This window comes from Sarcophilus harrisii, chromosome 1 (assembly GCF_902635505.1).
Source record: "Sarcophilus harrisii chromosome 1, mSarHar1.11, whole genome shotgun sequence".
NCBI lineage: Eukaryota > Metazoa > Chordata > Mammalia > Dasyuromorphia > Dasyuridae > Sarcophilus > Sarcophilus harrisii.
Genome location: NC_045426.1, coordinates 194,177,881 through 194,204,767, shown reverse-complemented (window position 1 = coordinate 194,204,767; position 26,887 = coordinate 194,177,881). Strand labels below are relative to the sequence as shown.

The window sequence follows — 26,887 nt, the reverse complement described above, 5'->3', positions numbered from 1 at the left end:
TTGGTAATACAGCCACTGTCAGGGTTAGTTTGGAATATAAGTTCATTTGTTAAATGTTATAGAGAAGATCAGTGAAAGCTTATGAGCTATACTACTCCTTAAAACAAAGAAAAGATCAAATGAAAAATAGGATTAAAGAAAGCTTTTGAGAGACCCAATTAAATTATCCAGAGGGCTGCCCTTATGATGACACCAGAAGAATATACAGACAAAAAATGGATAAGATCTATATTTTTATAATAAATTATTTTCGCCATCAAAGATAGTCTTAGATGTATTTTTTTTTTTCAGAAAGCGGAATTGTACTGAAGAAAACAAACCTGGTAGAAGCCTCCAACACAGACTCTTGTTTATATTTGATCAACAGTCTTGAGGGCATTGAGGAGTCATTTCTTAGTGTGGGTAAAGGAGGGAAAGATGCTAAGAATGGCAAAAACAAACAGAAAACTTTTACCTCTTTTTTTTTTAATGGTGACAAATTTTTCCATCTACATAGATTTTTGAATGAGAGTAACCTGCACGTGCATCAATGACAGGCTTTTTGAAGGTATTAAAAGGGACTGGTATGTTTTTTAACATGTGATTCTACAGTAGACCACATTTTTGTCATCATGCAGATTTTTGAAAGATGTACAAAATACAGGATCCCGTTGTTGAGTAGAAAAGCATTTGATTTGGTAGAGCAAATGCCACCTTAAAACTTCTCCAACATTTTGTCTCCTACGCATGTCATAATTCTATGAAATTCTTTGAAAGATAAACAAAGAAGATAACCTTGTTTGATCTTGTTATTACCATATCAAGTGAACCATTAAATAGGGAGATCTATGCCTGTCAAAAATGTTCTACACTAATGGAGGGAGATGTGTTAGTGTTTAAATTAAAGAGGGATTACCTATAGATGGTAAGGTCTTCCTGGTGTTCCATTTGGCATTGTATTGATTGCATTAAACCCCAGAACATTGTAGAGTCTCTTAAATGAGATTCCTAATCACTCTCAAGACTTTGGCCTAATTATTCACACAGGAAAAACCAAGTAGATGAATGATGCCTATTGCTAAGATTATGTCATTCAGTTAAGACAACCTATAGAATATATCCTTTCTACCTTGCTCTCGCTGTTTTTTTCTTGCAAGTTTGCGCGTGTGTACGTGTGTGTATGTGTGTGTGTGTGTGCACGCGCGCATATTCATGTGTGTTTATAGATAACTGCAAATAGACAGTGAGCTGGGCTCAGAATTGAATAGGAGGAAGAAAAGGAGCTGGATTGTCTTTTAAGAAATTGCAAAATATTTCAGTGACCCCCCCTAAGCTTTTTCTGAAACAAAAGGCCAATCAATCAGTCAATAAACATTTATTAAACATCTACTCTGTGCAATCAATAAGCATTTATTAAGCATCTACTGTGGGGATACCAAAAAAAAAAAAAAAGGCAAAAAGACAGTCCCTGTTTTCAATAAGCTCATAATCAATAGGGGAGAGAGTAAGCAAACACTTAACATACAAACAAGCTATTTACAAGATAAACAGAAAATAACTAACAGAGGGAAGTCAGTAGAATTAAGAAGTATTAGTAAAGACTTCTTGTCTTTAGAGATTATAGCTGGGACTTGAAGGAAACCAAGGAAGCACAAGTTGGAAGGATATTATCTGAGGAATGTTTTATTAAAAATGAAATTATGACATTAACATGTCTAGGATAAGAAATACCTGAAAAAAAAAAAACATAGCCCATGCAAGAAGGGCACCCCACAATTTTAGGTAGCTCCCTCCCCATTGGCAAACTTAGGGGAACATAAACAGTAGTTTCAATAGGATACACAAGCAAGGATGGATTATGATCTTTATTGTTAGCAGGAATACTTGCATCAATAAATTCATTGAAGTATTATCAGATCTAATAAGACTTTTTTCCCCTTAGCATTTTCTCTTAACCTAGCTACTTTGATTTTTGTTGTTTTTTTTTTAAATTATTATTGTCATTATTATCATTTTACATAGTCAGAGTTGTCTATTTAATCTGTCATTTTTATCCCTTTTTAAAGAAAAATGTTTTAAAGAATTCCCACCATAGTCTTGGTTGTTAATAGCATCGTCTTCCATTTTCTTCTACATTTTTTTAACATGACTGTTTATATCCGTTGTCTATTTGGAGCTTACTGTCATATATCATAAGTATTAGTTTAAATTTATTTTCTTCCATACCATTTTCCATCTTTCCTAGCAGTTCTTGTCATATAAGTAATTTAGTAATTTATATGTTTGGACTTTATTGAATACTGGGGTACTATGTTCATTTATTTTTGAGTTGTGCTTATGTAGTCTGCTGATCTATTTTTTAACCAGTATCAAATAATTTTGATGATTATCTTAATAATAATCATTTCACATCTGATAGCGTTAGGTCATATTCATTCCTACATGGTTTTATTTAATTAGCTTTCCTCAAGATTCTATACCTTTTTTCTTTCAAATCAATTGTTATTCTACTAATTTTATAAAATAAATACTTGTAAGTTAGATTGGCATAACACTGAATCTATAAATTAGTTGCTATTGTCATATTTATTATGCTGGCATATCCATCCCATCCATAAATAATTATTATCTTTCCAGTATTTGAAGTCTCAGCTTTATTTTTGTAAATAATGTTTTGTAGTTAAGTAAGTCATGAATGAATCTTGGTAGATTAATTTCCACATATTTTTATCTCTTAAAGTTGTTTTGAATGTAATTTGTCTTGCTATAAGTTTCTTTTTAATTAACTAACTATATAGATGCTAATGAATTAGCTTCTCATCCTGCTGTCCCTGCAACCCCGCAAAAGAGCATGTATGTAAGAAATTCAAATTGTTATAATAAAAAATGAATGAGGCAAATTCACAATGAAGAGGAAAGGAGAATTTTCAGAAACTACCACGGCATAGTTTTTCCCCTAATCAAAGAAGTTTTTAGTATGCATTTACATTTTATTGAGTTCTGGGAATACAAAAACAAAATGAGAAATAAGCTCTGCTTTCTGTTTTAAATCCTTTTGATGGATAAGACAACCATATGCACATGTGGTTATTTGAGGCGGCTATTAGGAAAGGAACCTGTTGGAGATAGGGTTTTTGATATGGAGATGAGGAAAGTCATGGAAGCAAGAGATAATGCGCTGGTCAGAGAACACCAAGTAAGCCAGTCTGTCTGGAAACTCGAATGTGTTTGTTAAAAAGGTAAGATGCAGCTGTTAAATGCTTTTAAGTGCTCCACTGAATTTCCCCTACTCCTTTCCCACTAAGTGTAGATTAGGCTCCTTCCTGAAAGGCGGAGGTAAAGAAATTTAAGGGATGTCTCTCCATACTCTTAGTTGTTGGGCATAATGATGGGTTCCTAAAGGAAACAGAAGTGGGGCTTTAATAGGGGAAAATAGGGCTGCCATGGAGAATGTTATTTCACTTTTGTTAGGAGTTTGGAGATGAGAAGTGTCACAAAGAAAAGGAGGGGAAATCCCAGCTAAAATCTCTTAAACAAAAAAAAAAAAAAAAAAATTTGAGGTTTTTCTTGAAGAGAAAGGTAAATGATGTGAGAAGGAAGCAGCACTTTGCCCTCCAAATAACGATATCATTGTGCCATAGTCATTAAGAATCACAGGAAGAAGCAAAGAGAAGCAGCAGTTGGCAATTTCTTACTGATGGGTACTAAAGCATCTATTTGTTAACCTAATAACAGCAGAGAACCTGTTGTTTTCTTGGTATGTATTGAAGACAAACCTCTGAACACTTATCAAAATTGCTATTTCACACTTCTGGTGATAATCACAATTGTGGTTGTTAGAAGCAACCTAAAAAATTGCTTCAGATAAATGAACTTTTAGCAAAGAAACCGAAGACCTTTAAAGCACAGGTTGTGTTTGCCTTGCTCTTGCCAAGGAAGGGAAGCAAAAGAGAAAAACTAATTTAGGAAGAATCAAATGGTGGCTAAGGAGGTAGTGTTTGAAAAGAGGTTTTGAGCTTCTGGGCAGTGGCTTAAAATATAGGAATGACACATTCCTCACTAGGGTTTTGTTATACTAAATCAAGATTAAAAAGATTATTAACAGAGTTCCCTACAAATCTAATCAAAAGGGCTTTAAGCAATAAAAATAATGGGGAAGGGGAAAATGTCTGTTTAGATCTTGCAATCTAGATATCATCGAAAGTAGCTAAAATGAATAAAAATAGTATTTTAGACAAGAAGAGCAAGAGGAAAATATTCAAGAAAGGAGGCAATAGTAAAACTCATGACCTGAAATGTCTAAATACATTTTAGATAAAAAACAAGAAGTACTTAAATGCTCTAATATACAAGTAAACAAATTTTGACATGTGTCATTGAGATTTGATGAGATGATATCCATGATTTGGAATATGATAATGAAGATGCCTTATTCAAAGAAACAAGGTAGATTAAACTGGTTAGCTTTGTGTTTAATGTGATAATATAAAGTAATCCAGGAAGCAAAGAGGGAGAAGCATTTGGGTAAAGAAACAAGCAATTTTATCATTAAGTATCTTACAGGAACACCTCAACAGAAAGAGGGAGATAAATCTCAAGCCTAGCATAGGCATGAGTGAACACAATTAAGGAATTCAAATATTCAGAAATCTTCTGGAACTCCTTCCCAAAAGCAGAACACAGTAATTTCTTTATTTTCCTTAATGATAATTCATCTTTCAAAGCTAACGAGCTTAATAAAGCTAACAAGAATGATTCCGCCTGTGAGATTTTGGGTGTTAGAGACAAGAATAATAAAGAATAGAGTAAATCACATTTTGATCCTTAGAATCAGGCTAGATTTTGGGGACTAAAATTATGTAGGGAAAAATCAACTTACAAGAGATGGGAAAGAGTGAAATTTTGGTTACAAAGAGGAAAATACCAGTAATTCCAACAGTTATCTGAAGTTTTTGAACTGTATATACATGGAACCCACAGATCAATTTAGATTTTTTTTTAAAGACAAGCATAGAATTCAAAAGTAAGAACAGGTAAACAGAGTAGGAATATGAGTGTAGCATTTTCCATTGTCCTGAAAAATAGGTTAAGAAATTGAAGGAAATTCAAACAAAGGTTTTTCAAAGGTACATTTAGGGGGATTGGGAAAGAGTAGCATCCAAAAAAAAAAAAAAAAAATATATATATATATATATATATATATATATATATATATATATATATGTTACTGCTGCTCAGAGTAGATGGAACAAAGATTTACTGACAGCAGGGAGCAAGGTATAGCTATTCACTATTTCTTAACCCAAAATAAAAATTTTGTTTTCAGAATTTGATTTCATAGAATATAGTAAGGATTTAGTTCCCTGTGATATTTTCAAGTCACTTGGGACTCCAAGTCACAAGGAAAAACTGCATCCTTGACTACTGAAAGAAATGACAAAAGTGCTAAGCCACTGTTAGTGTTATATTTATTTTAATGATTAATTTTTGCTGATAGCTTTTCTTACATCACCCAGTTTTATGAATGGATCCTTTCTCTTCCCTTAATCAGTGAACCATTCCTTGTAACAAAGATTACATAAGGAAAGGAGAAAAAAGTATTCGCAAAACTAACCAACATTACATTTCCTTCACCTCTCCCCCCACCCGCCTCCCCAAAAGGCAGGAGAGAGATACATTTCCATTCTTTGGGGTCATTTGGTCATTATAATTACAGTGTTTGGTTCCCCTATTCTTTCCATTTACATTGTTCTAGTCATTGGATATATACGATGCTTGCTGCTCTTTAGATCAGTTCCTATGTCTTCATTGATTCTCTTAATACTTCATTTCCTTTTTTTTTTAATATAAAACAGTGATTTTTTTCATTATAAATCACAGTTGGTTTTGTCCATCCTTGAACTAATAATTATAGACTTTTCTTCCTATTCTTTGATATTACAAAAAAGGACTATCATGAAGTATAGTAGAGGAAAACTGCTTTCTACCTTTGACCTCCTTGGGTATGGACCTCTTCATCATATTAGGAACATTTTAGTCATTTGACATAATTGCCAATTGTTCTTTAGAATGACTAGACATATTCACAACTCTACAATGTATTGGATTTCTCTTTCTTTCTTTGAACATTGATTATTCCCATCTTTGCAGTTTTCGTTGTTAGTTGTATATGAGACAAATCTCAGATTAGTTTTAATTTGCATTTCTCTTATTATTAGTGATTTGGAGCAATCTTTCATGGTTACTTAAGAGTTAGCAATTCTTTTAAAGGGATTTGCCAGTATCCTTTGACAATTTATTTGTTGGGGAATGGCTTTTGAACTTTTATATATGTGCTAATTTCTTGAATGGAGATATTTGATGCAGACCTCTTACTATCCTTCCCCTTTATCCTACTCAGATTGGTTTTGTTGAATGCAAAGATTTTTACTTTCATGTATTTGAAATAACCCTCATTTGGGTAAGAGTTTTTCCTCAGCCATCTTTACTGGTTAAATATTTTTTAAAAAAATTATTTAGATTTATTGTTTAGGTGAGAAATATTTTGGGCTTTTATGATATGAGATAAGATATTGGACTAAATCTCATTTATACTAAACTCATTTCCAAATTTCCCAGCAAATGTCAAAAAGAGAAAGCACTTCCTCACGTAATTCAGTATCTCAGGATTATTGAACACTGAGTTATTTAATAAGTTAAGTATTTCTGTTTCTTAATTATCTAATCTGTTCTGCTGATTACATTTCTATTTTGTTTTAACCAGTACCAAATAGTTTTGGTGATTATTGCTTTGTAGTATAATTTCAGATGTACAAATACTAAATTTTTAAAATATTATTTCCCTTGAGATTCTAGATCTTCTCCAAATGAATTTGTTAGTCCATTATCTAGGTCTCTTTTGTATTCCCTCTGTAACTTAATTGTTATTACACTAAAATATGCAAATTTATGTTGGAAGCATCATAACATTTATTGGAACAGCACAATCATGAGAAAGTGAACATATTCCTTCAATTATTTAACTCATTCTTTATTTTTTAAAGAATTTTGTGTAAATTATATTTACATCTTGAATACATCTTGATTGATTGACTGCCAGATAAATTATTTGCTTTGTAGTTTTTTAAAATGGGATTTCTTTCCCTCATTTTCTCCCACATTTTGTTGATATATAAAAATGCTGTTGATTCTTGTGGACATATTTTGTACCCTATTACTTTGCTGAAGTTACTAATTGCTTTAATCAGTCAATCAGTAAACATTTGCTAAGTGCTTACTATATGCCAGGTACTGGGCTTAGTACTGGCATACAAAAAGACAGTCAAGAGACAGCAAAAAGACATCCCTGTCTTCAAGGATATCACAATCTAATCACAATCTAACCAGACCACATGCACAAAATATATACACACAAGCTTTATACATGATAGAAACAGAAGTCAAGAGGAGTTGGGAAAAGCTTCCCATAAGAGATAGAATTTTAGTTGGGAACTTAAGGAAACTAGAGAAGTCAGCAGGTAAAATTAAGGAGAAAAAATGTTCATGAAACAGCCAGTAAGCCAATATCACTTGATTGCAGAGTAAGTGGTAAGAAGTAAGGTATAAGAAGACTGGAAATGTAGGAAGGTACTTCAAAGGGGCTTGATTGTCAAGCAGGATTTGGAGGAAACACTAGAATTTGAGACAGGGCTGCGCTGACATGGGCAGACATGGATTTTAAGAAAGTCTGTTTTGGTGGTTCAGTAGTGGATAGATTGGAGTGGGGAGAGATTTCAGTCAGGCAGACCCATCAGTATTCTAAAACAGTAAGTACAGGCCTTCAGATGGTGAGAGTCTATAATAAAGGAATGGCAGTATCAAAAGAGATTATTTGTGAGACGTTATGGAGGTGAAATCAACAAACCTTTGCAACAGTTTGGATATGGAAGGTGAAAGATAGTAAATTTTCATGGATGATTCTTAGATTATGAACCTTCTGAAGTACTGGATCTTACCTCAAGCACAAATAGGGAAGCTAAAAGGAAAACGTATTTGGGGGGGGGAAAGATAGTTTTGGATATGTTGAGTTTTAAATATCTACTGAACATTGTTTGAGAAGAATCAGACAGTTTAGGGCAGCATAGGTAGATTTGTGAATCACCAATTAAGTAATCCAGATTGTAATGAATTCATGTGAGTTTGAGATTACTAACTGTAAGTGTACAGAGAGGGAAAAACACCTATGGATAGAAAGTATAAGATGTATGAAAATCCAACAAAAGAAACAGAAGGAACAGGTAGGTAGGAGAGAGGATCAGGATACAAACAGAATGATATCCTAAAAACCCTACAGAGAAGAAAATGTCAAGAAAAGGATGATGATTGAGAAAAGGCCAGTGGATTTGGTCTCTAAAAGATCATTGGTAGCTTTGGAAAGAAGTTTCATTGAAATGATAGGGTTAAAACCCTAATTGTAAGAATTGTAAGCAGTATTAGAAGTATTATGAGAAGAGTGTAAGGAAAGAAAAGGTAGAGTCTTTTGGACAAAAGACAGAAAAAATAGATGATTGCAATGATGAAGAAAGTGAAGAGTCTTGCTCTTTCTAGGACGAATGTGATATGGTTGTATTTGTAGGTATTAAAGAATGAGACGATAGGGAGAGATTGAAAATAAATAATAAGAGTGGCATCCTAGAGGAGATAAAATGGAATGATATTCTGCTTGAACAGGTAGAGGGGTTCTTTTTATGGAACAGTGAAATAGACAGTGGCAAAAGGCATCTGAGTGATATGAGATGAGGGAGAGAGGAGAGAGTTCAAGATGAATGATTTCAGTTTTTTTCCCTGTAAAATCTGAGAATTCTTAGGATTCAGGAAAAGGAGCCATGAGAGATTTGGCGAAGAATGAAAAGGAGGTGCTGGGAAGAGTTGATAAGGAAACTGTAGAAAAATTGTCTAACTATAGCAAACCCAGAACAGTTTCATAATTTTTTTCCAGCTTCCTTCAGCAGCATATGCATAGTAGTGAAGCTAGTGAATGAGAGCAGTAATCCAAGGCTCAGGTTTGGCAAAGTGTAATTAGCAAAATAAGAATAAAAAAAAGAGAGAGAGAGACTAAGGATTTAAGAGAGGAGGACATTGTAGAAGTGATTTGGTTCACCATGGGATCAAAATGAGGAAAGAGGAGAGAATTGGTAGTGTAGGGGAGCTAGCCTAGGAAGAAATGGAAGTTCAAGGGATGGGAAGTCATTGTGTTTAGTTTTTTTACTGTGTCATTGGGTTTTCTAGTCTTATCATCTTGATGACTAAAAGATAAGGAATGGTGAATGCTTGGAGAAAATGTGAGAGAAGAAAGTAGAGAGGAAGGAATAAGAGAAAAGAATTATCATTAAGCATCTTCTATGTGCCAAGCACTGTTCTAAATGCAAGTATTGGTCCTTATGAAAGCCTTGAGCTATAGGTGTGATTATTATCCACATTTTCCAATTAAGGAAACTGAGATGTGCGCAAGTTAAATGACTTGCCTAGACAAACAGCTAGTAAGTTTATAAGGCCGGATTTCAGTTCATCCTGATTTCAAGCCTAGAGCTCTATATAATGTGTGTACCATGTGGCTGGGGTTAATAGTTTATAAGAAAATATACCATTGGCAAGAAGGACCACCTTTGTCAGAGAATGGTTAAAGGGATTAATATTGAAAGTTGAGATGTGGAGTGGGAGAGAAGTTTAGAATGAATTGCACCATTTTCTATGAGGCATGATACTTAGATGAGAGGAAGGAGGAAAAAGGTGATACAGGAGACTTGAAGAGAAAAGAGGTGGTTTGATAGAGTTGCTGATTAGTGAAAAAGAAAAGTCATCATTTTGTAATGGATCTTTTTGATATAATTGTCCAATTTAACGATAAACACAAACATTTGACCACATGTGTTGTAAACAGAGAGGGCAAATGGTCCAGATTTCACACAGCATGGAGCTAGTGAGGCAAGATGGGTTGAGGGAGAATGGGTAATTAAACTAACTTATAGATCAATGTTTTCCAGGTAAAAAGTCAAAACAGGATTGTTGAACTATGGTCAACCAAGGAGAAAGATTATATAATAGTTTCTATGAGTACAAAATAATGGCTTTAAGGGGGTGAGTTAAAGGGAGACAGGGAAGGAGAGGAGAATAAGGATCAGATAGAATTTCAGATCATTAATGAAGATGCATTCCAGTAAATAGCTGCAGTGTAGTGAAAGGAAAGATCATATTGGTTTAGTATACTAATCAGTTGGAATACTAGGATATTTGTGGGCAAATCACTACCTAATTTAAGTTTCCAGGCTGGAACAAAAACTAAAGAAGAGGCAAGGACCATGTACTTAGTTCTGGCCTTAATAAAAAAAGAAAATGACCTAAGGGGGCAGGTGTTGGTACTAGCAAACCAGTTGATAACAGCACTCAGGATCTGGATAAGGTGATATAAAACACATAGAAAAATTGTTAATAAGAAAGGGAATGTTTGAAAGCGTCAAGAAGCAAAGAATATGTCAGATTCTTTTAGCCAGTGTGTTGGGTTCAAAATAATGGTTAAGGATGCCAATGAGGCTTCAAGGGATGAGGAGAAAAATTCTCCAGGAATCTAAAAAGATTGAGTTTTGTCAGAGGAAGAAGTATAATAATGATAAAACAAACTTGTGTGGTTCCGTATTACAAAATGGAAGAATGGGAGCAGAGGTAGGATAGGGACTTGGGAGGGATAAGGCTGAGATATGATAGCAAGTAACTAACAACTTTCAGTCATTAGGATTAGGGAAGGAGAAATGGAAATTTACTAGTGTGGTAATAGGAGTAAACACTGTATTTTCCTTTCTTGACATGAGTGATACCATTTTAGAATACATCTCCATTTCATTGTAGTTGCATCTAATATCCATGTTTTGTGGCCCCTTACCTCATTTCTTGAGCAAACCTAGCTATATATATGATTTTCTACTCTGTCTTAGATTTCAAAGGTCAGTGACAGACTAGTAGATTAGGAAATTTTTCTCCTCCCCCAAAACCAACAAACTCCTTCCAAGACCAATAACTGGTTTTGGATTCATAATGAACGTATTTTTTTTCCTAAATACTTGTGGAATATGACTCTTCAAAAGATATTATTCTCTTTGAGCTAGCCAATATTTCTCCCTTGTCTTGAATTGTTCCTGCAAACAAAATAAAAAACTTTTAATAGTATGTATCCAAAATTATAAAAAATGTGTTTTCTCTAGCACTAGCTAGAAGACAGTGATTTGAACTTTTTGATAATAGGAATTTCTGCCTTCCAGGGACTTATGAAGGTAGATAAAGAGTCATTAAATTTTCTTAAAACACCAGGGTGGAAGATAAATTTAATAACTAGGCATTCAACTCTATAAATAAATTGTAATCAGGTAATCAGGTAGGTACTGGGATTTGAATGAAATCACATTAACCATCAGTTTCTTTATTTCACCCCATGATATCAAGAGATAATACAAAACTAGATGATATCCTGAATATGGAGTCATATCTTAGAGTCTAGTGTTAAAAAAGTTTTATTCCTAAAGGAGGTCCTTAAAGGCAAAAAGTTTGATGTTTGAGGTTCTAGCTGAATAGGGCCCTAGAAGGTGAGATTTGGTGTCTAGAGCACAAATAATCTTGCAAAACTGAGAATTTAAAGAATATGACTGAATGTATAAAAATATACAGTGACCAAATTAATAAGGCAAGAAAGAGATCTTAATTAACCAAGAGAAATGGAGCATGCCATAAATGAACTACAAATGGACTACTCATCTCTTATGGATATATAAGTGAATATTCTCATACATTTGAAGAACTATGTTACCTAATTCAGGAATAGAAGATAAAATCCCACACTACTGAAATAACTCAAAACTAAGAAAAATAAACCAAAAAAAGATAACTCTAGAGAAATCTTACAAATGAATGTTGTTATAATATTCAAAATTTTAGAAGACATAGTACCTTATCCCAAAAATAGTCCTTATGAAATGACAGAATGTAAGCTTCCTGAAAGGAGATACTCCTTTTCTTTTCTTTTTTTTTTTTTTTTTTTTTTTTTTTTTGTATCCTTTGCATCATACCTAGTATGTAATAGGCATTTGGTAAATGCTTTATAAGTGTTCAGGTTGAATTTGTGAAAGGAATGCAAGTATACTTTATCATAAGGAAAACGGCATAATTAATCACAAACAAAAAACAACATGATTGCATAAATAAATTGAGAAAGTACCTTCAAGAAAATACATGACTCCTAAATTGAAAAGGCATGGCATTTTACACGTCAGAAGCTTGTATCTTGGATCAAAAACTAGCTATGAAAGCTTTCTCAGTGAATTTAGAAGCAAAGCAAGCATGCTTTTTTCTTCACTATTAATTTGACTTAATGTTAAAATATTGGCTACAGCAGTAAGAATAAAGAAAAAAAATGAGGTATTAAACATTGTTCCCTCCTGCCCCCCCCCAAAAAAAAAAAAGCAAAATTATCCCTCTTCACAGATGGTGATGACTTGATTTGATCACAGAAGTACTCATGAAGCTGCCTAGTCCCTTTCCTTTACACATGAGGAAGCTAAAGTCCAGAATAGTGAAGTACTTGCTATATAAGTAGAAGTGTCTGGATTCATATCCAGGTAACCCTTTGACTCAAAACCTGGGCTCTTTTCACTGCATGCCACAGCAGTCCTAAAGAAACAGAAGAAACTTAATTGATATGCTTTAGTAAAACAACAAAATGAGTGCATAAAAATTCATGAACTTTTCCTAGATGGATTTTTCTAGGAAATGTTTGAAAATTATTTCAAAAAATGTTTTTAATGATTTTTACATGTATATATTTATTGCAGCAAAACAATGACCAAAACAGCAGCAGCATGAATACTCATATGATTAGGAATCCAGGTTAGTTTTACTTATTGTTGTCTAAATGAGAAATATTTTGTATACATTTTAAGACACTTTGGTTTTGTTCTGAAACTGTATAGTTATCTCATTAATAAGTGTTTTCATGTTATTTTTGTCATCTGGGGTGTTTTCTATGTTGGTGCTAAATATTTTCTCATGAATATATATTATATATCAGGTATATTTCCTAAGTCATTTCTTGCTAATAATTTTCAGTAAGAAGAGTTATTTTATTTACTGAAAACTATAAGCATGTGGTTAATAATTAAGGTAGCTTAATTAAATAAAAACTTATAAAAAAAAATTTTAGCTTAAATGTTTGCTTTTCCCCAGGCTCTGTATCACAGACTATGAATTTAGCCAAAAATGAAATAATTTTGCTACTTTCCATATTTATGAATAACTATTCTTAATACAACTTAATGACATTTCATAGGAACTGTGCAAATGGTGGGGGGGGGAAAGAAATACCACTATTTAATTATTTTCACATTGTCACAAAAAAGTAATGCTCCCTAGGAACTGAACTTTGTTTTTTTTTTTTTGGGGGGGGGGGGGTGGAATTGGAAGTATCATTGTTTCAGTTCATTTTATTCCCTTTTTTCCCTTTAGGCTTTTTTAATGTTGTAAACATAAGTCAGACTTTTTTCTTTTTTACACAGATGTGGAAAGACTAAAAGAGAATACAAATCATGATGACAGCAGCAGGGACAGTTATTCTTCCGATAGACATTTGTCTCAGTATCATGACCACAAAGATAGGCATCAAGGAGATACTTACAAAAAGAATGAGTCCAGGAAAAGATCATATTCATCCTTTAGCAATGGTAAAGATCACCGGGAATGGGATCATTACAAACAAGAAAGCAGGTAAATTTTGCCAGTTATTTTATAAAAGACATTTTGTGAAGGGGGAAAAAAATTCCTTCTCCATTTTTTAAAATGAGGTTACAGTAGAGCACAAAATTACTGAGTCAAATAATCTTTGCTGAAATCAGTTCAATAAATTTATTGTGAAATAATGTGTATTTTGTTCTCTATGCTACTAATAGTGTTTCTTTTGTTTAAAAAAAAAAATCCTTTCTGTTGTATTTTATTCAAGTTCATCTTGAAAAACTTAAAAATCAGTTATAGCCATGGATTAAAATAAAGATCGTGGACAACTTGATATCCAAGGTCTGGTTCCAGTTCTCAAGTCCCTTAAGTATTTTTGATTTTAGAAAATCATGCACTATTATGAATAAACTCTACACTACAACTGAAGTGGATTTACAAAAGCTTAAAATGAATGCACTGAAAGAAGCAATACTTATACAAGGTTTTGATGTCGAGAATTAATATTTTCCTCAGTTTTCATTTCAATTTTGCCTAATAAACACATAGGAAGTACTTGTTAGTTGATTACATAAAAAGATATTTTAGTTTTTTTTTTTTTTCAAGATTAGGTTTTTATTATTTTATTATAATTAAATATTTATTATTAGGCTTTTATGAGTTTATACCAAGAATTTATAGTTCCTGATGTGAATGAGTAGTTCCATAATAGGGTCCATGATAGATAATTTTATGTGTTTTCCTTAATTTTGGCTAATGTACTTATTTTTCTCTCATCAGATATTACAATGATAGCAAACACAGAAAAATGGATGACCATAGAAGTAGGGATCACAGATCAGTTTTGGAAGGAAGCTTAAAAGACCGATCTCATTCTGAGCACCGTTCTCATTCAGATCATCGGTTACACTCAGACCATCGATCAAGTTCTGAATATTCACACCATAAAACTTCCAGGGATTATCGGTATCATTCAGATTGGCAGATGGACCACAGAGCTTCCAGTAGTGGCCCTAGGTCACCACTAGATCAGAGGTCTCCATATGGCTCAAGATCACCTTTAGGTCATAGATCTCCATTTGAACATTCATCTGATCACAAAAGTACACCTGAGCATACTTGGAGTAGTCGGAAAACATAACAAATACTGACATTGCCTGTTTGGACTTTCTTTTAGCCATATATCGTAAACTACCACAGTAATTGCCTTACATGACTTGAAAGATATGGACAGGATCCTCCATCAGTAGCAGTATTGTTACTTCTTTCCAGGATGCAAGGTCTATTATCCCAACAGAAGAAAAATATTTTTGTATTTAAGGATTATGCTGCACTGTGTTACATAATGTTGTAACACTTTTTTTTTTTTTTAAATAATGGAAGATGTTTACTTTTTACAGGGACCTCAACACTGCCCCATTTAGACTGGATAAAATTCTTTGTGTCAGTGATTTTAGGCTGAACTCCATTTAAATTATGTTTGTAAATGAACTTTACACACTGACCTGTAATCATGTTTCAGGAAGGAATGAAGAGTTTGTTTTGTTTTGTTTTTCTTTAGCAAAGAACTCTCAAGGACTTTGTTCACTTTCCAAAGCTACTTGTTTACATTGTACACTGCGACCACCTTGCCGCTTCTCATCACAAGCTTGAATATTTAAATTCTGTACCTATGACTGTAAAATATCCAGGAATTCTTGTTTGTGATAAATTGTAATGCCTTTTTACAAAATAAAATAGTTGTAAATTATTGTAAATTAATTAAATGAGCTTTCCTTCCCTCCCCCTCAGGCTTTTTTTTTTTTAATTGTTCCTTTCCCAAAAAACTCAGGCCTTGTCATTAAAAAAAGGACAAAAATCAATGTATTAACAGCATTTTTTAATAAATTGTCTAGATGGAATCACTGTTTAGAATGTAAAAATGGGGAAGAAGAACATTATTCCATTATATTATCCCTTAGGATTCCTTTTATATTGAATATTTTATTAGATACATTTTTTTAAAAGCCAGTGTTGTGATTGTTTGTAGTAATGGACATGTACTATCTAAACTGCATGCTCTGAAAACTTTTTTTTTCAGATGCATTGGTTTAAAAAATACTTTTGTGAACACATCAGAACCCAAATCAGCCAAAATTTATTGTAAATCCATTTGTTTTCCTTTTTAATGTGGGCAATAATGTCAAATGTGCTATGCAGCCAGTTAATATTTTAGATGAACTGATTTGACTTTTAATAGAAACTGTTACAGTGCACACTGATTGTATATAGATATCTTCTACATATGACAAATTAAATTTAACAAAAAGGATATGTGGACTCCTGTACTTTTCTGCCTTTTTACTCTTTCAGCACTTACTAAAATTTTTATGAGATGCCAAAACTATATATATATTTTTGATAGTCATTTGAATATCAATCATCAACACTACAGTTATATTTGATTTAAAGATATATGGGCAAAAAATATAATGAACAGCTGACAGTTAAATTCTGGGTCACTGTTTTAAGCTGCTTTGGAACTCTGACTTCTGCAAATATTTTACATTTTTTTTGGTATTTTCCATGATTATTTGGTTTCTTTGTAAATTTTTATTCCATGTAAAATATTAAAAGTCAAAATCTTCAAAGAACACAGGAGCCTTTTAATTATAGGAAAATATTTTTATAAACAGTAATGGGATAAATTGATTTATAAGTGAATTTTTTTTTAAATATTGTTTGCCCTTTAGCTGATTAGCATCTCAAATTTATTTTACCTGTATAATAAGGCAATTGAAATATTGACTGTACTTTGGAAAAAAAAAAAAAAAAAAAAAGCAAAGCTTCATCTTTTCCATCAGGTAGCCCTGCCTGGCAAATCAGGAAGATGCCACCTTCCTGTTAGATAGGGAGAACTCAAAATGAAATGCTTCAGAGTTTTCAGGTCTGTTTTGCCTTTAAATATAATCATCAGCAAATGATAATATAGTATTTCTCCTTCAGTATGAAAAGTTCAGGTATGATTCTATGATTTTTATTTTTTCAACTTGTTCACATTCAAACATGATTTTATTGCACAAAATGGTAATCAATTGGAGATTTATAACGCCTAAGTTAAAAATCATAACATATTAAAAATATGTTAGGGTTGATAACCTTTTTCTTTGAATTGTAGATAGACTCGATCTGTTATTGGATGTATTATGTTCAACTCATCACACATTTTAAATCTTACTGTGCTACATTTAGTTAGAATATTTATGTAACATGAGAATTACTGTGAGAATTATTCTTTTTTGGCAAGAATCCAAAATTTATGTGAAAAAAGGAAATAGCCATATACTCAGAATTAAGTAAGAGAAGAACACTTACCACATAGATGTTGTTAATGGAAAATTCTCTGCACAATGACCCTTTTTAAAAAAATCTGTGTTCCACTTGCTTAGAGTCTTTTAGTTCATTTCTGTTTGAGAATGAGAGAATCTTATGCACAGTACTGTATTAAAATCCACTTTACAATAATATATAATAAATAATTCTTATAAAAGTAATGGCCTGTTTGCTTATATAAAAAGATTGATCTTTTTAAAATTAGGAAATATTTTAAAGGATAAACTTAGAAAATGAGAGAAACTTCAGAATTTGACTGGAATCATTCTAGAATAAATTAGCATTTTAATAAAAATGGAATCCTGATTTTTATAAGTGATAACTGGAGAGGTTTATGTAATATAGCTGAATAACTACAGAACTTAAACGTCTATTTTTTTTTTTGGTAATCTGCATCAATTAGCTTACTGCTTTTTAGGTCCACCAATTTTTTTTCCATGATTGAAAGGAAATGACATAGTATTTCTACCTATCCAGCAAATGTCATTCTCTGGATGGACCTTCTATGATAAAAGCCATAAAGATTATTTTGAATGGAACTCATTTAAAAATGGCAAACTTAATAAATGTTAGGGCTTTTAGATATTTGGGGATGCAGGCATTTCTAAGTGTTTCTATAGGTGTGTTATATTTAGTCGTGAACTAATAAATGTGACTATACTTGTAAAAATTCATATGTTCTCCACATCAATGTATACTTACTTTTTAATCATTACAAATCAGTTAATATACTAAATTATTGGATATTTTATGAATTCATGTAGTCTTATGCTTAAATGCAAGACTTTATTTTTAATGGAAATAGATTGTCAGTGTAACAGAAAAGAGTTGAAGAAAGTATAATGTATTGATATGTAAACAAAGCTGAGCTTTTTTAAAGTGAATTTTCATCTATAGCAAAGATTTTCTTTCCCCTGAGGCAATTGGGTTTAAGTGACTTGCCCAGGGTCACACAGCTAGAGGAAGTGTTAAGTGTCTGAGACCAGATTTGAACACGGGGTCCTCCTCACTTCAGGACTGGTGCTCTATTCACTACACCATCTAGCTACCCCTATATCTAAGATTTTTAACTTGGAGAGGATGAACTTGTTTTAAAATTTTTCATAACTTGCAATATAATTGATTGTCTTTGTAATGTTAAGTATTTTATATATTTGAAAGCTTTATTTTGAGTAGGGCTTTACCAGACCCATGACAAAAAAGGTTAAGAATTCCTACTGTGTAGAGATCTTTTAATTCCCTGGAAGATATAATAAGTTTATATAACTTTTTAATTACTACATAATATCCTTATATATTAGGCTTTTTATTCTTTTTGAACTTTGAAGTTCCTCTTGAAAATAGTTTAAAATACAAAATTTGAAGACTTGATTTCAAGCCAAACTTTTTACACATGTTGACTGTATAATCCTGGGCAAAGTCATTTAACATCTCAAGACTCCTAAACAGCTGCAGAACAGTTGCCAGTCAGCATTGGTAGAGATACCAGTTGGTAAAGGTATGTTAATTTCCCATATTAAGACACAGAACAAAAGAATTTCCCAATGCTGAATTTCTTTTTGGAAGCAGTTGGAGTTGTGACTTGCCCAAGGGTCACATAGATCTGAGCCCAAATTTGAACTTGGGTTCTACTACACCACCCAGCTATCCCACAATACTGAATTTTTAAGGACTTAAAAAATAAACATTGAAAATATTTTAAGGCAAAAAAGTACTACCCAACAAAACTCAATTAGTCATTGACATAGCTATCTTGTCTCTAACCTTCATAAATGTATTGACTAATATAAAATTGTTTTTGAAACTGTGTATGGGTCTATTATTTTTCATCTACTTGGAAATGACATTGCAATTACAGTTCCCAAAATACTGACATGACTTTTTTCCTTTATTCAGCCTATCTCAGTCCTCATGTATATGTATATATGTTACGACATGCACAGAACCAACTTTACTAACTAGAGAGAATTATAAAATGCATAAAAATACAAATACATTAATATCCTTACTTAATATACTTTTATCATATGTAATTTTGTTAAAATGAATTTACTATTCAAAATTAGATCTTGAGATGAAAATAGCTTTTCTGTAGTGCATTAAGCAAATACAGAAAAGAAAGAAATTTGACTTCCAATTTTCTTTCACTTCCTGTTTTTTATTATGTATTGTTTGAGAATTTATTTAGGTTTTTTTTTTTTTAACTATCTGGAATATTAGGTATAAGTACTACTAGAGGGATAGTCTTAGCATTAGAAAGACCCTGAATTTGATTGTCAACTCTGATACATGCTGATTGAAAAATAGGGGCCCAAGTAACTCTGAGACAAGAATTTTCAAGCACTGCATAGCTATGTAGAAGGAATTCTCTTCCCTATAGGTCCAATATTTAAAAAAAAAAAAAAAAAAAAAAAAAGCACTTGGTCTATGAATCAGCTAAGTTATGGAAGTAAGATGTGGGATGATTCTTGGAAGTTTGCTATTCAGTTTTTTCCTGGAAATGGATTCATCAGAATTTGTGAATTACAACTTTTAATGGGAAATCTTGAATTTGAGACCTACTTATAATATGTATTTTGACTAAGGTTTACTGTAACTGCCATCATTTTGAAGACATAAATTTAGGTATCCTATTTTATATTATCCAAGTGCATATTTGCTTCCCAGAATTTCATAATACTATCTAGCAAAATTAATAAACTACATAACTAACATTTCTAAAATCTAGTCGAAAAGTTTGCCCTAGCATTTGATATTTCTTAGGCAAACTGAAATGAGTTATTTGTCTTTGTTGTATTTTAGATTGGCAAATATCTGGGGGCATCTGGAGTCAGATTGCTATATAACATCAAGTATTCATAGAAACAGACCACTAAGAGCTGAGAAGGATTTTATAGATCCGTGAACCACTCTGAATAGATTTCAAAATTCTTTCTATTTCCATCTTGAATTTTCAAATTTTATTTGATTTGTGAAGGAGCCTACTGGGTTTTCCCAGAGAAATGATAAATTTATAAAAACTTAACTAATGAAATAGACAACAAAAACTAATAAAAACATATGGATAAGCAAAGAAAGAATGCTTTATCTGATTCATCTTTTTTATACCATGATACCCACTATTTAATGTATAAGATGTATCTAAAGGCCTAATTAACATGAGAACTATAAAACAGGACAAACAGTGAAATTATTACTCTCTGCAATTTATAAATGTTATAAAGACTCCAATTTAAAAAAATTTTATTGTAATTAGTTGAACAGGAAATGACCACACTAATATTTGTCAATAAATTTTTATTACAGTGAATTTGGTCCGTTCATTTGTAGCTTAATAAAAAGGTGGTTTGCTTTCCTCCATTTTCTTTCATTAATTCATGCTAATTGACAAAGAACTCTTAAGCTTGAAAGAGCAGAGTTCTAGTGTCAGCCATAACCTTCAATGCATTACCTTTATCTCTCTAGTATACTGGCCCCAATGGAACCTGTTCATATGACAAATCTAGGGAAACAGCAGAATGTGGCATTCAGGAATACTTGATTCATATTTCAATTCTGATATAATAGGATTGAATTAGATTGAATTGTTTTTTGTTTTGTTTTAGCTTCATGGATCCTTCCAGCAGCCCGATGAAAACCAGGGACCACTTTTCGAATGAAGTTTGTTGCTTGCATTCATAATTCTAGGAAATGCTAAATTTCAAGTAGGGATTACTGAAAGTAAAAAAAAAAAAAAATCACCATTGAATAGACACTTTGGAAACAATAATCCACATTGTGAACAGATCCAACCATTATGAAGAGCACTTTGGAACTATGCTCAAAAAGTTGTCAAACTGTGCATATCCTTTGATCCAGCAGTGTTACTACTGGGCTTATATCCCAAAGAGATCTTAAAGGGGGGAAATGGACCCATATGTGCAAAAATGTTTGTGGCATCCCTTTTTGTAATGGCAAGCAACTGGAAATTGAGTGGATGCCCATCCATCAATTAGAGAATGGCTGAATAAGTTACAGTATATGCATATTATGGAATATTATCAACAGGATGGTTTCAGAGAAGCCTGGAGAGACTTAGATGAACTGATGCTGAGTGAAATGAGCAAAACCAGGAGATCACTGTACACAGCAACAAGATTATATGATGATCAAGTCTGATGGACATGGTTCTTCAACAGTGAGATGATTCAAACCAGTTCCACTTGTTCAGTGATGAAGAGAGGCATTTACATCCAGGGAGCTGTGGATAACAACATAGCATTTTTACTCTTTTTGTTATCGTTTGCTTGCATTTTATTTTGCTTTCCTTTTTTTCCTTGTGTGTCACGATAATTGTATAAATATGTATACATATATTGGATTTAACATATTTCTACCATGTTTAACATATATTGGACTACTTGCCATCTAGAGGAGGGTGTGGAGGAAGGGAGGAAAAGCTGGAACACAAGATTTTTCAAGGGCTAATGTTGAAGAATTGTCCATGCATATGTTTTGGAAAATAAAAAGTTTTCATAAAAATGAAAGAAACCAGTATTCCACATCCTTTATCAGGTGAGTGGTCTAGAAGCCGTAAATTAGATAACTTTTAAAATCCTTTCCAGTGTTTAATGGTCTTAAATGTTTAAAAAAGTTTGTCATATGATTATTTCACCAAGGCTTCACCAGGTAGATGAAAACCCACAGTCCTCTGATTGAAAATGTCTCATGAGTTTGAAAACTCAGATTGCATTGCTGTGACCAAGGACCCCTTCAACACAGCTTGAAGATGGCAGAACTGTGAGTCATAACCATCTATGAAGGCTAAAAGCTGCCAGCAATAAACACAGGCACATTCATTATAAGAAGTGCAGCAATGAGAGCTAAAGAAATTGAGATCAGCACCAAATACAGCTCAACTACCCTATCCCAAGAGTGAATGATGGATTAGGAAACTACTTATATAATCAATGCAATGATATAGTCAGTCCTAAATTTCCAAAGTATATTTGCCTCCAAAGTGGATCAGACTTCATTGAAAAAGTGACAAACGATTCCAGATAAGGGAGGCTATGAGATAAATAGCAATCGACAATTTTTGTACAGCTTTGGAATCATTTGGATATACCCCTAAGCCTTAGTTCATTTCTAAGAAGCAGTTCACTGGACCAGAAATTGGATCATCAAATCTGTATTGATCTTTGGGGATCAATCTGCCTCTCTTTAATCCTAGGGGAATTCTGAACCTGACAGGTCAGCAGCAATTGAAGGAATGATTGAACAATTCTTTGTAGAGTTTTTAAAGAATCACTTCCTGCTTCCTCACACCATTTTTCATGGAGTGTGATGCTGCACTCCAGTTTAGGGTATGTTATTATTATGCAGCTTTTAGAAAAGTTGGAAATAAGAGATTTCCTCAGCTGATGGAAAAAAATCAAATTTCTTTTTTTTGCATATATTTATTTGTTTAGTCTATACATGGTCACTCACTTTTTTCATATTTCCATATGAAAAATCAGGACAATAAAGAAAACCATGAGAAAAAAAAAAGGGGGGGAAAATGGTGAAAATAGTGTGTTTCAAATTGCATTAAGTCTCCATAGCTCTCTCTCTGGATGCAATGTTATTTTTTGTTCAAAGTTTATTGAAATTGCCTTGGATCACTGAATTGCTGAGAAAATCATAGTTGATCATCTTACAATCTTGTTGCTCTGTACAAAGTTTTCCTGGTTCTGCTTATTTCACTCAGCATCAGTTCATGTAAATCTTTCCAGGCTCTTCTGAAATCAGCTTGTTCACCATTTTTTATAGAACAATAATATTCCATTATTTTCATATAGCATAACTTATTCAGCCCTTCTCCAAAAGATGGGCACCCACTATTCCAATTCTTTGCCACCACAAAAAGAACTGCTGCAAACACTTTTGTATGTGTGGATCTTTTTCTCTCTTTTATGATCTTTTTGGGATATAGACCTAGGAGTAAGACTGCGAGATCAAAGAGTATGCACAATTTTATAATCCTTTGGCCGTAATGCCAAATTGCCCTCCGGAATGACTGGATCAGTTCACAACAAACTCCACCAAAAGTGCATTAGTGTCCCAGTTTTCCCACATTCCCTCCAACATTTATCATCGTTTCCTGTCATCTTAACCAATCTGAGAGGTGTGAGGAGGTACCTCAAGAGTTGTTTTAATTTACATTTCTTATTCTTATTTTATTTTTATTTTTTGCTTTTTTGCTGAGGCAATTGGGGTTAAGTGACTTGCCCAGGGTCACATAGCTAGGAAGTGTTAAGTGTGTGAGACAAGATTTAAACTTCAGGGCTGGTTTTCTATCCACTGTGCCACCTAGCTGCCCCCAATTTACATTTCTTTAATCAGTAGTAATTTAGTACATTTTTTTTTTCATATTACTATAGGAGGCTTGAATTTCTTCATATGAAAATTGTCTGTTTATATCCTTTGATCAATTTATATCAATTGGGGAATGACTTGTATTCTTATAAATTTGACTCACTTCTCTATATATTTTAGAAATGAGGCCTTTATTATAATTGCTGGTTGTAAAAATTTCCCCCCAGCTTTCTGCTTCCCTTTTAATTTTGGCTGCATTGGTTTTGTTTGTGCGAAAACTTTTTAATTTAATGTAATCAAAATTATCCATTTTGCATTTTATAATGTTTTCTAGTTCTAATTTGGTTACAAATTCCTCCCTTCTCTAAATATGTAATGGGTAAAATATCCATTACTCTCCTAATTTATCATACTATTGTTTATGCCTAAATCATGTACCCATTTTGATCTTATTTTGGTATGGTGTATGCGATGTTGGTCTATGATTAGTTTCTGCCATACTATTTTTCAGTGTTCCCAGCAATTTCTTTTCTTTCTTTTTCTTTTTCTTTTTTTTTTTCCTGAGGTAATTGGGGTTGTGACTTGGCCAAGATCACAGATTCCCAGCAATTTTCATCAGATAGTGAGTTCTTATCCACAGGTAGGAATCTTTGAGCTTATCAAACAGTAGATTACTATAGTCATTGATTATTGTGTCTTATATACATAACTTATTTCCATTATTTCATGCTCTATTTCTTAGTCAGTCCCAGATGGCTTTGATGAGTGTTGCTTTAGAATATGGTTTGAGGTTGGGTACTGAGAGGCCATCTCCCTTTGCATTTTTTTCATTAATTTCCTTGATATTCTTGACCTTTTCTTTTTTCTAAATGAATTCCATTATTTTTTCCTAGCTCTATAAAATAATTGTTTGGCAGTTTGGTTGGTGTGGTCCTGAATAAGTAGATTAATTTAGGTAGAATCATCATTTTTGTTTTATTAGCTCAGCTGATATCCATAAGCAATTGATATTTTTCCAGTTGTTTAGGCCTGACTTTATTTTTGTGAAAAGTATTTTATAATTATGTTTATGTAGCTCCTGGGTTTGTCTTGCCAGGTAAACTCCCAAATATTTTATTTTGTCTATGATTATTGTGAATGGAATTTCTCTTATCTCATGCTTTTGAGCTTTGTTGGAAACATATAGAAATGCTGATGATTTATTTGGGTTTATTTTATATCCTGCAACTTTGTTAAAGTTCTTAATGGTTTTAAGTAGTTTTTTAAGTTTATTCTCTAGCATTCTCCAGGTATACCATTATATCATCTGCAAAGAGTGATTATTTATTTCCTTATTGCCTACTCTAATTTCTTCTCTTTTTTCTTTTCTTATTGCTAAAACGAACATTTCTAGCACAAAAATTGAACAAAAATAGTGGTTTTAATGGGAATCCTTGTTTCACCTCTGATTATATTGGGAATCCTTCTGTCTTCTCTCCATTATATATAATGCTTGTTGATGCTTTCAGATAGATGCCATTTATCATTTTAAGGAAAACTCCATTTATTTCTATGCTCTCTAATTTTTTTAAAAATAGGAATGGGTGCTGTATTTTGCCAAAAGCTTTTCTGTATCTATTGAAATTATCACATGATGTCTGTTAGTTTTGTTACTGATATGGCCAATTATGCCAATAACTTTTCCTTATTTTGAATCAGCTCTACCTTCTTGGTATAAATCCTACTTGGTCATAGTGTATTATTGTAATGATAAATTGCTTTAATCTCTTTGCTAATTATTTTAAAATTTTGCATCAATATTCATTAAAGAGATTGGTCCATAATTTTCTTTCTCTGTTTTGGCTCTTCCTAATTTAGGTGTCAGCACCATATTTGTGTCATAAAAGGAATTTGGCAAGACTCTTTCTTTGCCTATTTTTCCAAATATTTTATATAGTACTGGAATTAATTGTTCTTTAAACTCACTTGTAAATCCATCTGGCCCTGGGGATTTTTCTTAGGGAGTTCATTAATGGCTTATTCAAATTTCTTTCTTTCTTTTTTTTTTTTTTTTAAATGGGACTATTTAAGTATTTTAATTTATTTCCTGTTAATCTGGGCAGTTTTAAATTTTTGTAAATAATTATTCATTTCAATTAGATTATCAGATTTGTTTGCATACAGTTGAATGAAATAACTCCCAATTATTGCTTTAATTTCTTTTCCATTGGTGGTAAGTTCACCTTTTTCATTTTTGATGCTGGCAATTTCATTTTCTTTTCTTTTTAATTTTTTTTTCCTAATCAAATTAACCAAAGTTTTATCTATTTTGTTGTGCTAGAAAATGGTCAGGTGACTTGTTCATTCAACTTGGAAGTGTGGGTCACTTTAAAAAAATGCTATTTCCCCTCCATAAAAACAACTCTGAGTTTTTTTTATTTGTTCAATAGTTCTCTTACTGTCAATTTTATTAATTTCTTCTTTAATTTTCAGAATTTTTAATTTGTTCTTTTTCTAGTTTTTTTTTAGTTACATGCCCAATTCATTGGCTTCTTCTTTCTCTATTTTATTCATGTAATCATTTAGAGGTATAAAATTTCTTCTAAGAACTGCTTGGGCTGCATCCCATAAGTTTTGATATGTTGTCTCATTATTGTCATTCTCTTGGATGAAATTATTGATTGTTTCTATTAATTTTTGCTTGATCCACTCATTCTTTAGCATTAGATTATTTAATTTCCAATTCATTTTTAGTTTATATTTTCCTCACCCTTGATTGCATGTAATTTTTATTGCATTGTGATCTGGAAAGGATGCCTTTTATATTTCTTCTTTTCTGCATTTGATAGTTAAGTTTTATGTTATTGATACATGGTCAATTTTTGTGAAGGTGCTTATGTACCACTGAGAAAAAGGTATATTCCTTTTTATCCCCATTCATTTATTTTCTAGAAGTTTATCCTACCTAACTTTTTAAAAAATTCTATTAACCTCCTTAAATTCTTTCTTGTTTATTTCTGAAAGAGGGAGGTTACAGTCTTCCACTAGTATAGTTTTGCTTTTCTTTCTGCAACTCAGTTAACTTCTCTAAGTTTTGGATACCATTTGGTACATATATGTTTAGTATTGAAATTAGTTCATTATGTATGGTACTTGATACCCTTTAGCAACATGTAGTTTTCTTCCTTATCTCTTTTAAGTAGATCTAATTTGCTTTTATTTTGTCTGAAGTCAGTATTGCTATTCCTGCTTTTTTTTTTACTTCAACTGAAGCATAATATATTCTGCTCCAGTCTTTTACCCTTACTCTGTGTATATTACTCTGTTTCAAATGTGTTTCTTGTAAAATATTATATAAATATTTTAATAAATAAATATAAATAAATAAATGACCATTTATTGAAATAAGCAAATAAAATATATGAAATTTCTGGCTTTTAATCCACTCTGCTATATGCTTCTGTTTAATTGGAGA

General features: G+C 32.3%; 1 protein-coding gene across 5 annotated transcripts in view; it reads left to right on the top strand.

The window, feature by feature from the left end:
- The window catches only part of CHD1 (chromodomain helicase DNA binding protein 1), a 110,099-nt gene extending 93,555 nt beyond the window's left edge, over positions 1-16,544 (top strand). For 3 of the 5 annotated variants that reach the window (XM_031968198.1, XM_031968211.1, XM_031968203.1), the window contains 3 exons: positions 12,834-12,888; positions 13,554-13,761; positions 14,506-14,866. In XM_031968198.1, the coding sequence (XP_031824058.1) occupies positions 12,834-12,888; positions 13,554-13,761; positions 14,506-14,866 (624 nt within the window). Of the gene's footprint in view, positions 1-291; positions 1,751-12,833; positions 12,889-13,553; positions 13,762-14,505 lie in introns of those variants that run through there. The other 2 variants (XM_031968190.1, XM_031968218.1) reach the window with 2 other exon arrangements.
- The last annotated feature ends 10,343 nt before the right edge of the window (positions 16,545-26,887 follow it).